At 48.4% G+C, this 12,128-nt stretch overlaps 1 protein-coding gene across 6 annotated transcripts in view; it reads left to right on the top strand.

Annotated features, from left to right (window-relative positions):
* LOC119391221 (ankyrin repeat and KH domain-containing protein 1) overlaps nucleotides 1-12,128 on the top strand; it is a 204,064-nt gene that overhangs the window by 126,409 nt on the left and 65,527 nt on the right. For all 6 annotated transcript variants that reach the window (XM_049414348.1, XM_037658948.2, XM_049414346.1 and 3 more), the window contains one exon: nucleotides 7,796-8,408. In XM_049414348.1, the coding sequence (XP_049270305.1) occupies nucleotides 7,796-8,408 (613 nt within the window). The remainder of the gene's footprint in view (nucleotides 1-7,795; nucleotides 8,409-12,128) is intronic.

Genomic DNA, 12,128 nt, shown 5'->3' with positions numbered 1-12,128 from the left:
CGAGAGATGCATATCTGCTGCTCTTGCGATCGTTCTCCCGCGTTTGTGTAGAAATAGGTAGCATACAACTCATCCGAGTGGAGCGTAAACACTTTGCTAAAGCTCTCTTTTAAGGCGAGACAGTGGTTGCGCGCATGCATTATTAAACAAAACAAAACAAAAAAAGTCCCGTGACTGTGGCCCCTTTCGATTCTTGGTATGCTTCACCGGTATGCTTCACTGCGGCAGAGCTGACTTTTAAAATCTAATATTGCCTCAAACGGATCGGCGCGTGACAGAGCTGGTTCAAAGCTGTCAGATAATGAATGCGACAGTGGTGGTGGCACCAATTAAAGGAATACTGACAATCATAGCCCACCTGAGCACCTTAAGGTGCCAGATCAAGTGCTAACTCCCAGAATCTGCCCCAGACGCATGGCCTGTGGCCCCTTTTGAAGGTGCCATAGCTTGCTTTGTAGATGAACATGTTGAAGGTGAAAATGGGTTGATGGAGCTTCAGAAAAACACAGGGATGAAGGCAAAGTTTACCACAGCAGTCCTTGAGGCATTCTGGTTGGGAACTGCAGAAATGTTCCATTTCTCCATGAGATGGCTGTAAAGCTTTTGTTGCATTTTTCCATGGCATATGCTCGGGAGCATGCTTTTCACAGGCTTGCATACCTGAAAAGGAAATATGGAAACAGGTTGAATATGGCTACAGAGATGCAACTTTGCTTAAGCTTGACTGCATAATTATCGACAAGCTGCCAAAAGTGGATTGATTTGGCACTTTTGTCTGGCCATCCCTTGCGTGGTAGTAATAAAAGCCACCTATTTCAAGTCTTGTTGAATGACAGGGGTGGAAGTGCTGCGCCATTTGCGCCACGCTGCGCCAATCCGCTTCTGCTGCGCCATCCTGCTCCAAAACGCATGATTGCGCCGAAACTGCTCCCAAGCGGTCTTTGGTGCACGGCCTCCGCGATGGGCTCCGGTGCGCTGCCGGAACCGATCACCGAGACTTTGTCTGGGCAAGTTGGTGCGACACTGCAAAATATAACAGCACGAGGGACGGGACTGAAGACACAAAAACCACAGGACGAGTGCTGCACTCGTCCTGTGGTTTTTGTGTCTTCAGTCCCGTCCCTCGTGCTGTTATATTTTGCAATGCCATTGGTGCCTTCATGTGCCGCTGTCATCCGTGTCATGGCACGCCCAAGCGAGCTTATATCATCACATCACTTGGCGCGCTCTCGTGACCTTGTCGAAGGCGCAAAAAACCTAGCGAGCTTGTATTGGAGCTAGCTACGAGAAAGTGAGTTGTGCAGCCATATTTTGATTGTGACGCCGGCGGAAACGGAGTTTTTTGGCACGCTGCGCGCACGAGGTGGTTGCTGTCATCGTGGCCTGGGATTGCGAACATGAATAAAAGTATAAGTGCGTTGACGCTTCATATTGTCGAAAAGGTTCTATTTACTGCGAATATTTAATTTGATGTGAAACCATGAGGATAGTGTGAGCAGCTGCCGCGGACGTAAAGAGGCGACCATTATTTAGACACTTTGCATTAAGGAAACCGCTGTATACCTGAGTGTGTAAGATGGATTTTGTGTCATAAGTCTGCACGAGAACGAAAAATTTGTTTTATCCGTTTGCGGTCAATGAAGCCACTACCAACAGCGAAACCACTCACAGGGCTTCGATCTGTGTAAGTCGGTGGGACCATTTCCGAAACTCATTTTTTAGCCAGAGCATGCATCTCCATTTGCAGAATTTGTTGCATGGCACACAAGCCCTTAGACGTTATAAATGCAGCATGTAAACGCGCTCATGCAGCGACGAGCTTAGTCTCGCTAGTGCGACCGGTCGCGTTGTTCGATTTTGGCTCATCAGAACCTGCGCTCGGCTCGTGGTCGAGTACGCTGTAGCTCGTACCATTCGCTCGTAGCATCTGCAGCACATGACATGCCACCGTTGCTGTGTGTGGTTTGGTACATGAGGTGGCGAGTGAAGACATATACAAAAAAGAACAAGATAGACACTTCGAACGTTTATTACTGAAGACGAATGTGAGGTAGTACGAAAACAGAAACACGGGATACAAATTGTGCGCTTGCGACATCTAGTATCATCGCACCCCAAGTACCATATTTTCGTGCGTATAACCGACGCCAATAATTGACAAATCTTGGAAGGGAACTTGAAGGGAAAAGGTGGAAGCGCGTGGCGCAATTTTTGGCGCGATTTACGCGCGTTTGGAGGGTCGCACGCGTCATTTTGACGAACGCTATCTCAAAATCGCGCCGTCGCGTCTTCCTACTCGAAGTAGAAAAGAAAACGCCTCGTGCGGCGCATCGCCCGCTCGTCCGGCAAGCTGAGTTTAGGGTGCAGGCGCGTGTTTGTTTGGTTTCTTTCGATGCCTCCAGATGGCGCTGACCTCCGCGCATTTCGAAGGAACTTTTTGAAGTCAGCGTAGGCTTTTGACGAAAATGTAGCAACCCGGCGAACGCGGCGCAAGAACGCCGCTGCTGAAAAACGTCCATTACCATGAACGTTTTTCATTTGTCAGTCTAGTCAAGTGTAGCTATTCAAAACGTCGCTTATCTCGTTTTCTTGAGCCATTGCTCTATCACGGCTGTGATGTTTTTATAACACGTACGCGTGTGTGTGTATGTGTCATTTGTTTAAGTGTGGTTGGTTCATCAATATTGAATGTTTTCTAAAATCGTTGGAATTTCTTGTGTTTACCAAAAATAAAAAAAAATTAACAATGATGTTTGACCCTACAATTCTGCTCCAAAACTAGCTTGCATTCCTCCAAAACACACATTTTGGTGCTCCAAAGCTGCTCCAAAACAGCATTATTCCTGCTCCGTGAGCTGCTCCAAAACACTCAAGCTCGCTTCCACCCCTGGAATGATGACCACCCCCACATCCCGTCTTACTGCAACGGGTCCCCCATCACCTCCACTGGTCAGCAAGGTGTCCCCCACACAAGCTTAAAGCAGAGCAATGAACTATCAAATCTCCGATTTCTCTGCAACATTCACTGTACATCCCTTCAGTTATGTTATCACTTCCCTTGTTCGTGAAGATTCTATACAGACAGCCATGACAGTCAGCTTTTGTGACATGGCAGAGGTGCACTACAGGCATGCCATAAAAAAAAACAGTCCTCTGCTTATCTCATGGCCTTTCCTGTGCCACGTCCTACGCATGTTGCTCGTGATGTCTACAAGGTGCTCCAGGGTGCCTAGAGCACCCTGTTGACTTGGGGTTCTCCCATTGTGCGCTACTGAAACTTACATGAAGAAGCCTTCAATCAGTCAGTGTCGTGGGGAGGTCAATTAGAGGTAGACACTGGTAGTCTTCTGGTGTGTTGATGCGACCCATAGCTTTTCGTGTACCGCATGGGTTTGGTTAGTGTAAGCAGCAAGGATAAGCGGGCAAACCTTGATGGCTGCATAGTAATTTCATCATATGCCTGTGTATTACTGCACCATTATAAACATTCTTTCAGTTAACTCATTTTTGAACTCAGCTGAACATCTCTTGCTTTAAGTGAAAGTCCAAAACCCCAAAACCATACCAGAGCATTCATGGTACAGCATAGACCACTTATAACGTAACCGCTTACAGTGCAGTACTGCCTATAACGTGGTTTTTTCTGACTCCCGTTTACCCTTCCATAGAACTCCATGTATATGCATACCGCTTATTGTGCAGTCCCCCCAGATGAAAGACTGGTTATAATGCGGCTGCCGGAATGTTCTCAGAGATGCGAGGGAGCGAGCGTGCTTCTCAGCGGAGATGCGCCGGCGGGGGAGAGAGCAGCGACAGCGTTACGAAGGAGGAGGGCACGCGGAACGAACGAACCAAGGAGCAGGGGGGAGGAAAAAAAAGGGGGATGGCGGTGGGAGGCAGCAGCCCGGCGCGGCTGCGTGGTGTGAGGAGGGGGAGCGGTTGCGTGGTTGACAGAGAAGCCTCTGCCCTTTGCCCCCTTTTCTTTGGCCGCTTGACATGCGCGCTCTGCTACGTACGGGCGCCCACGTCCGCATCAAGAGCGCGTTACCGCTGTTTGTCACCGTCGGGAAAATAGTTGCTTCGTCGTAGAGCGCAGATATCGCACGTGCAACCTCGATTCCCCCGCAAGTGACAATGCTTTGAGACGCGATTGAGCTTTCGCCTTTGCCACCAACAGGCGGACTTACAAGCTTGAAATATTTTTTCGGGATAGTTGCCGCGGCTGTTCTCCCGACCGCGAACCGAAACTTCGTTTCACGCGTGATGCCCTCGGTTTAGCTCGCGAGTGCGATCTCTTCTACACCCGATCTCTGCGCACGCTAGGCCTAACAAGCGATAGCTGCCATGTCGGCGGCCGCGAACTACAGAAGTTGCGGTTTGGGGCCGAGTCAACGAAGCATTTTGCAGTTGTTCCATTAAGAAGGGGTGACTTACATCTTTAACGAAAACGCGGGCATGCGTGTGAAACACTCGAGTGGTGGTTTGTGGTCGCCACCGATTTCGACATTGCGCACGCGCGCCGCAGCGACTTCCCGTGACGGCGCTTTTTTTCCGTGTTCGTTATGTCGGCACCGCAGGTCCGCGGATGCTAACCGTTCAACATTTTCAAATGTAAGCAGATATGCACACTTAGGTCCCAGTCGCATGCTTCGATAGACGGAATCGCGCGCCTGCCTGTTGGCCGTGTTTTGCACACGTGCAACCTTTCAAAAATGTTCTTTTGGTTATAGTGCGGTACCGCTTATAGTGCGGATATTCGCTACTCCAGCGACTTACGTTATAAGCGGTCTATGCTGTAATCTTTATTTTGATGCCACGCCACGATCACTTCTAACGTTACGTTTATCTAATCATAGGCCTGCGCTCTTCTCCATCATTTCCTCCCGCAATAGTTCTGGCAAGCGCCACTGTGTGCTGATGCGGTCAGCAGCGATGTAGTGACTTCATTGCATGACTAAAATACTAAATCCCCGCCACGGTGGTCTAGTGGTTATGGCACTCGACTGCTGACCCGAAGGTCGCGGGATCGAATCCCGGCTGCGGCGGCTGCATTTTCCATGGAGGCGAAAATGTTTGAGGCCCGTGTACTTAGATTTAGGTGCACGTTAAGGAACCCCAGGTGGTCGAAATTTCCGGAGCCCTCCACTACGGCGTCTCTCATAATCATATGGTGGTTTTGGGACGTTAAACCCCAGATATTATTATTATTATTAAAATACTAAATCATTTGATATTGGCGCTTAGACCCATGCTAAAATTAATTCCCAGCTATCACTCGATGCAACCGACAAATAAAAAATAGGTGCCTCAAAAGTGTTAGAGGGCCCCTAAACGACACCGAGGTGGATGATTTGTTATGTAGTTCTATTCCAGTCTGCAAGGAACCTGAAACTGCAAGACTTTTAAAAAATGCATAATAGTAGAGTTAACATTTGATGATCGACAACACGGCTGCTGCTGGTTTCTCACTTTCCTTCACTGCTCTTACCTTGGACCACGGAGAAAGAAGTATTTGAGGAGGAGAATCTCTCGGCCGCGGCAGCGCGCGAGGGCGGCGCGATAGCGTCACGGCGGAATGCGGTTACGCCGAAGCACGACAGATGACGCTTTCGGCCTGTTGCCATCTTTTACATGCGCTTCTATGGACGCGACGCATAAAAATCGTGATAGCGCCTCGTACATTGTTAAATTTCTAAGATTTCTGTCTGTAACATCAATCGGTATATATGACAGATATTTTAGCTGCAGTTCCTAATCGATACTGCCAGAATTATAGGCCGTACAGCGCTTGAAACGAACTGCTAGTAGTGGCCCCTGAACAGACGACGCCTGCCGCCGCATGCACGCGCCCCTCGCTTCTCGCTCGCATGTTGTGCGGGCACATGCGTAGGTGGCCTTGGGAGGGAAAGTTCCCTTCGCGATTTGCTGGTTTCTTTCTCTTTAGCGCTCTCACTGGCTTCCGCGCGTTGCGCCGGCGGCGCCGACTCCTCGATGTTTGCGCGCGCTTTTCACGCCGCGACCGAGGAGAGTGCTTTGCCGATTTCGACCGGTGCTTCTTCAGGATGGGGCGGAAATGCGTCGTGCCGAACTCCAGCAGTGGGTACGCGTCCTGCAAGGAGAAGGTAATTACCATCGAAGTTCCTTGTGACCCAGTGAGGTTGGAAGCGTGAGCTCGCGCCATACCAAGAAAAGACCGACAGCTGACGCCTCGTGACTACGTTTGAGAGAAGCACTTCGCGGACAGTGACATAGACAGGCGGCACTATTATGGCGAACTTGGTGGCGAAGTTCTCCTTGACAAACCGAAACGGCCAGTGTTGTTACGAGACGCCGTGCCTTCAATCTTTCCGCGCGCTGTCCCAGATACTTGTCTGCTGTTCTAAAAAAAAAGACAATGTGAAATTACAACCACCTCGGGCTTTGTAACGTGCACCTAAATGTAAGCACACGGGCCTTTAGCATTTCGCCCCCATCTAAATGCGGCCGCCGCAACAACCTAAATCTGAATTGATGGCATATAGGGTGAGTCCCATCATTCGTTGAAAAAAATTATACCTAACTCATTGAGTTCACGTTATCAAAAATTATAGATTTCACGTTGTACAAAAAATATCACGCTGGTAATTTTCCTGTATGTGACGCCATTTTTCTCGTTAATTTACTGAAAAAACTTGGAGTGCGTTTGAGCTTCGCCTTTAAGAGTAGAACGCGATAGCGCAATCGGGCCCCATGCGCATCGCCTTCTCAATTGATAGCCTCACCGACACGGACACCGACACCGGTATTTCTGCGAAACGGGCTCTTTAACGCTGTCGCGTTAAAATATGGAGCCGGCGAGGACGCACAAAAAAACATCCATTCGGGCGGGAAGCGCGAACGTCGAATCGGCGACGAATGGCCTTGAACCGACGAGCTTCGTCGCAGAGCGCGGTGAGAGGGACGCGCGCATTTTTTCCTTCTCCGCTAGCGGACTCTCTCGACAGAGGGCGCGTGAGCGCTGTGCCCGATTTCGTGACGTTATTAGGACGCCCGAGCGAGCGCAGTTTCGCCTCCTCAAGAATTCTTGCTCCGTGCCTTGGACTGACCCTACTGCTTATTGTGTGCTCCTCCTATTGCTACGCGAACACTAAGCCACGAGGAGCATCATGTTTGTGGTCTTTTCTCGTTTTCAAAACACCATCCGCTTCCAGTGGTGCCGTGCTTTTGGGTTGCCTGCTGTTGCTGCCTTGCTGCCCTGGCTCATACTCAAATATGCCGTAGCGACTCACCAGCCTTACCAAAGGTGTCAGTTACCAGTAACTGATGCCTCTGCACATATTAATTCGTTTCCGGTACTTTGATTAAATTACAGCCAAAGTGAATGTAGGCTATCACAGTATTTGACTGAATTTTTGAAAACGTTGAATATTCACACAAGCTTACTCAAATTCATTGCTGTTTCTCCCTTAGGATTCCAGTAAGTGTTGTCCGTTACATATTGGAAAGAAACGAATATTTGACAACTTCGAATAGCAAATCCTCAAATTGTGATCAATAAATCTGGCCTGTTGTGTGCTTTCCGCTCCATCGTCTTCACCTGTAATGCCTGTGCTACTTTATTGCACCTGCTGTAGTGCAGTACACTTAGTTTGAGAGCCCTGCTGGTTGGTGGAGGCTTACTATTATTCAGGATGTTACAGGTAGTACTGCTGTTTTACTTGTTAGTCTGAGAAGAATATCTGTTGTATTGTCACAAATGCGCAACCCTGCATGTTGTTGTCCAATTTTGTCTAATGTGGCCAATTGCTACATGCAGGTCTCTCCGACCGTGGCGGTGGGCCACCCAATGCACCTGGCCGACCCAAGGCCAATGGAGCAGCAGTGTCTTCCTCTTCCACACCTAGCAAGGTTCGCTTAAAAGATGATGACGTACTACCCAGCGCAGCCCACGAGTCATCGAATAGCCCTTCGTCCTCTCCCCCCAAGACCACGGCCTCTTCGTCTGTGGCTGTGGAGGGCAGTAGCAAGAATTCGCGGAAGAAAAAACAGGCAGCAGCCTCATCCACCACGGAGCGCCCTTCAGAGTCTACACCACCCCGGTTGAACCATGCCGCATCTCCTGCGCCTGCGGCACTCAGTAAAAGTAGCAGCAGCGGTGGCAACAAGCAGGCAAAGGCTGCCCAGACAAGCCAAGCTATTTTGCAGCAGCCAGCATCTTCATTGACTCGATCACCTCTCGGGTTGGGGCCACCTTCAATGATCCAAGGACACCGCCAGGTTGCTTTGACTGGCAAGCAGCGAAGTGGCGAGTTGATGGTGAACGGTCTTGCCGATGGTGAGGACTTTTCGACCGTGGTGAAGGGGACCAAGCACCGGGGACAGGGACAGGCTCACCATGCAGTCATTGATGGCTCCTCCAAGAGCAGCACGTAAGTAATGCATGCAGTAGCTTTGCGGGAACACTGGGTGTGAGCTTGGCCAGTTGCAGAGCCATGCTGTTGCTCAGAATGCAGTTGAGGCTCATTACAGTGGATCCACAAACAACCCACCATCAGACATAGTGAACCAAGTTTTTTTACTTTGTTTAGTCTGCCCATATTATTATTGCAAGAAAGTTCACTTTTAATGCTCTTGGATAAGACACAACACTGACATATTAGCATTGCTAAGAAGCTAATGTGTCAAGTTACTCAAACCAACTAGCCCAGCTTTTTGCTTTGACAATAGATCATTGTCTGGAAAATATGATTTCAAGGAACATTGATTATGCAGATACAGCCTGCCTTGCTGTGCTGATGTTTACCTGCTTAAGCCACGTCAAATCTGGAAAACAAGCAATTTTGGCTGGCAGTAGTACCAACAATTTTCAGCCAAGCCTGTGCAAGGAAAGCTTCTTTGCATTGACTTAAGAATTGCATACAAAAATTGGTGGAGGTCTACTTGTACCACTCCAGTTAATTAAAACTGTGCTCCATGATTTACTCCATGATGGACTTATTTTCCAAATGTCGTGAAACTTGCCCTGGTATAGTGACTTCGTTTCTAAGCACCTGTAATAAATTTCGTCTTGGTTAATGTTGGATTGCTTGCGGCTCCTCGTTTTCTTGGCGTTCCCTGTTCTCCTTCTTAACAGCCGTTTCCTCAACTTCGGCATTCCACCAGTCACAGGGACATCTCGCTCATACAGGGCACATTCGTCAAAGCTGATACCCCACCCATCAGCACCGTTGCTTGTAGAGCCTATTAGTTGGCACACTTTTCACAGAGTTGGTCAGAGCCAGTAATGTGCTCCATTTTTGGCCCTGGTGGAACTGCTCCCAACAAAATCCTGCATTAGCGAAACAGTTAGAAATTGATAACAGCAGCACTTATTTCCAGACGTCTGAGAGAAGGTGGACTGCACCGAGTTGATCAATGTCATAGCCCTTCCTGTCCTCATAGAACAACAATATCCGCTGTAGAAGGTCCTTCCTGTACAGCTTACAGGTGATGTTTATGACACCTTGGACCATTGGTTGTTGAACATACGTCGTGTTAGCTGAGAGAAACTCGTGTGTTACCCTGCAGGTTTTCAGTTTTACCATGCTCTGGGCAATTCTTGTGATCTTGTTGTGCCATTTTGCAGTCTAGTACACAGATGTAGAAATCAAAGATTCCTGCAGTCATCCATGCCATAGTAGATTAGTTAGCCCGGTAGATTACCTTCTTGGGCAACTGTGCATTCCGAAAGCGCTTTGGGTTTTGCCTTCCCAATAGCATTCAAACCAGATAGGATTGTGATCACGCCTTTACGCTGTTTGCACCAGTGCGTGCTTCTCCTCTCGGCGTGTACGTGCCGTTTGGCAGCATTTCATTAGGGCACTGCCTCGCTGAAATGATAAAACTGTCCGGGTCGGTTTAAACGTTCTGTAGCTCTGTGAGCCGGTGTTTATGCCAGTTGTCCAGTGCTACAGGGTTAACAGTGCCACTTTTGCCATTAATAGGCTTTGATGCAACATTGTTCTGTAATCTAACAAACCGTTGCTGCAAATAAAACCTCTGCAGCACCCCATCTGCAAAGCCAGGGTATCGGCCTTTTCCGTCATCAAATGTTTCATTACAGGAAGATTGTCTGCCCTGATGTTTGGCAACCACAGTAAGAGTGTCGCTTTGACGTCTGGGTATTTGGGACGTGTAACGCTCTTCCTTTTGCTTCAAAAATTCTATTGAAATCCATCCAAGACGCTTTTCTCGTGTTTGAATGTCAACAGCGTTGACAAAGAAATATCGAATTTCCTGGCAATGTCTGACTTATTTCATCTGTTCTCTATTTCTTTTATTATGGCAATGTTATGCTGCAGCATTGGCAATTTGCATTTCTTGAGTGCTGCCATCCCTTTGCAATGCTTCCCACGTCCACTAAATTCACAGTGTGGCAACAACTTGGCATAGCATATGGATCCACAAAACTAAGAAAGTCAAGGATGGTGATTAAGAAAATCGACAATGGTTTTGGTCCTTGTGCAATTCCCACACAATTTTTGGCACTAAATCCACTATGAAGCATTGCAGCTTATTGGCATAATTCAGATTCACAAAACACACAGTGCAAAGCTCTTCCTTAAAGGGGCCCTGCAACACTTTTTTGAGTTATAATAGAATAGTCTATTAGTGCATGATGCTTCACGAATCACATGCTGCAAATTTTTTTAGAATCCGTCAAGTACGAGCGGAGTTACAGGTGTTTGTCGCATGCTTCAAGCGCTTTCTCTCTCCTTTCGTGCCAGCGAGCACGCTAAATGCTACGCAGGGAGGGGGATGACAAGGGGGCAGAAGATGCGTCCTTTCGTGAGCACGCGTCATGACCTCGAGCACTTTCTTTTCTCATTTTTCTTGGAGCGCGCGGCTTACTTTCAGTGTGATCGCGAGCGCGCGTGCGGGCACGTAGCGGCCACGGTAACTCGCGATGCTCAAATCAGGCAACTACCGGGGACGTGGGTATATGGCGCAGAAACTTGGGTATATGGCATCATTTGTAGAGAGAATAGGGAGTCACTTTGAGAATTAATTGTAAATTCTTGGCCGCGTGCCATGCTATAATGTTTGGCTCGCATGTTGTTGGGAGCCTTGACTACCAATAGGCAGTGTTTTCTGACCATGCTCAAAAAGTGTTGCGGGCCCCTTTAAGTACACAGACAGCATTCGGCGTCTCTGCACACACTTGTGTGAACTGCACTGCAGTAGGCAACATGGAAAATAGCCATGGAACAACTGCCAACAATGCCATCTCTTTGATGCCTGGAACATATTTCTGGTGGTGCTCAAAGCCACACCTGAGTGACAGCGCCCTCTACATAAAGAGGTCATTGTTCAGCCTTGAACACTAGGTCAAGCTTTGGACACTAGGTGTTGTCCAAAGCTTGTCCAAAGCGGCATCAATATTTGTTTCACTTAGTGTGAAAAGTCTACGTTGGGCTGATGTCAAGCGTCAGCAGCGTCAGCACCACCTGATGTTTTTGTACACCACCTAGCATCCACAAACACTAGGTGGCACTTGAGCCACGCATAACAGCTGCCTTCGGACACAGGGCATCGAGGCACTGCTGCTGTGTTTATAAATGGCAGTGCACACACCTGTGGTACGTAGGTACAGTACTCACGGGACAATTTAGGGCTAAGTAACGCAGATACCTTAGTTTCCACCATCTTCAGTACGGGTCATATCGGCGTAGTTTTGACTTGAATGTGAAGATCAGAGCCAGCATTATCTTTAGAGACCAGATTCGTCACGACATGACGTGGTTATCTCGAGCATTTGCACATACCAGTCGCAACACTGAAAATTTTGATGTCTCATTTGAATCCATGAGTACTGTACATGCCAAAGTTCGTAGCCACATTGATGGGAAATCATGGAGTCCAAAGTGCAGCACAGCCACGGTCACACCACATTAAAAGCTCATTAATTCGAATCGCAAGGGGAAAGCCGCCTCAGTTCGAATTAACAAAAGCTTGAACTAACAAAAGTGAAGAAAAACAACAACAATACTCTGCAGAAGGCCTTCTGTTTGCCTTCTTCAAAAACTGAAGAAGGGTCGGGCAACATTCAATCCGGCCATGACTTCCGCAGCAGGGGGCCATACTGGTGCTTCGTACCCCTCCTCCTCGTC

Source organism: Rhipicephalus sanguineus, chromosome 1 (assembly GCF_013339695.2).
Source record: "Rhipicephalus sanguineus isolate Rsan-2018 chromosome 1, BIME_Rsan_1.4, whole genome shotgun sequence".
Classification (NCBI taxonomy): domain Eukaryota; kingdom Metazoa; phylum Arthropoda; class Arachnida; order Ixodida; family Ixodidae; genus Rhipicephalus; species Rhipicephalus sanguineus.
The sequence above is the reverse complement of the archived record's forward strand: the minus strand, read 5'-3'. Positions and strand labels throughout refer to the sequence as shown.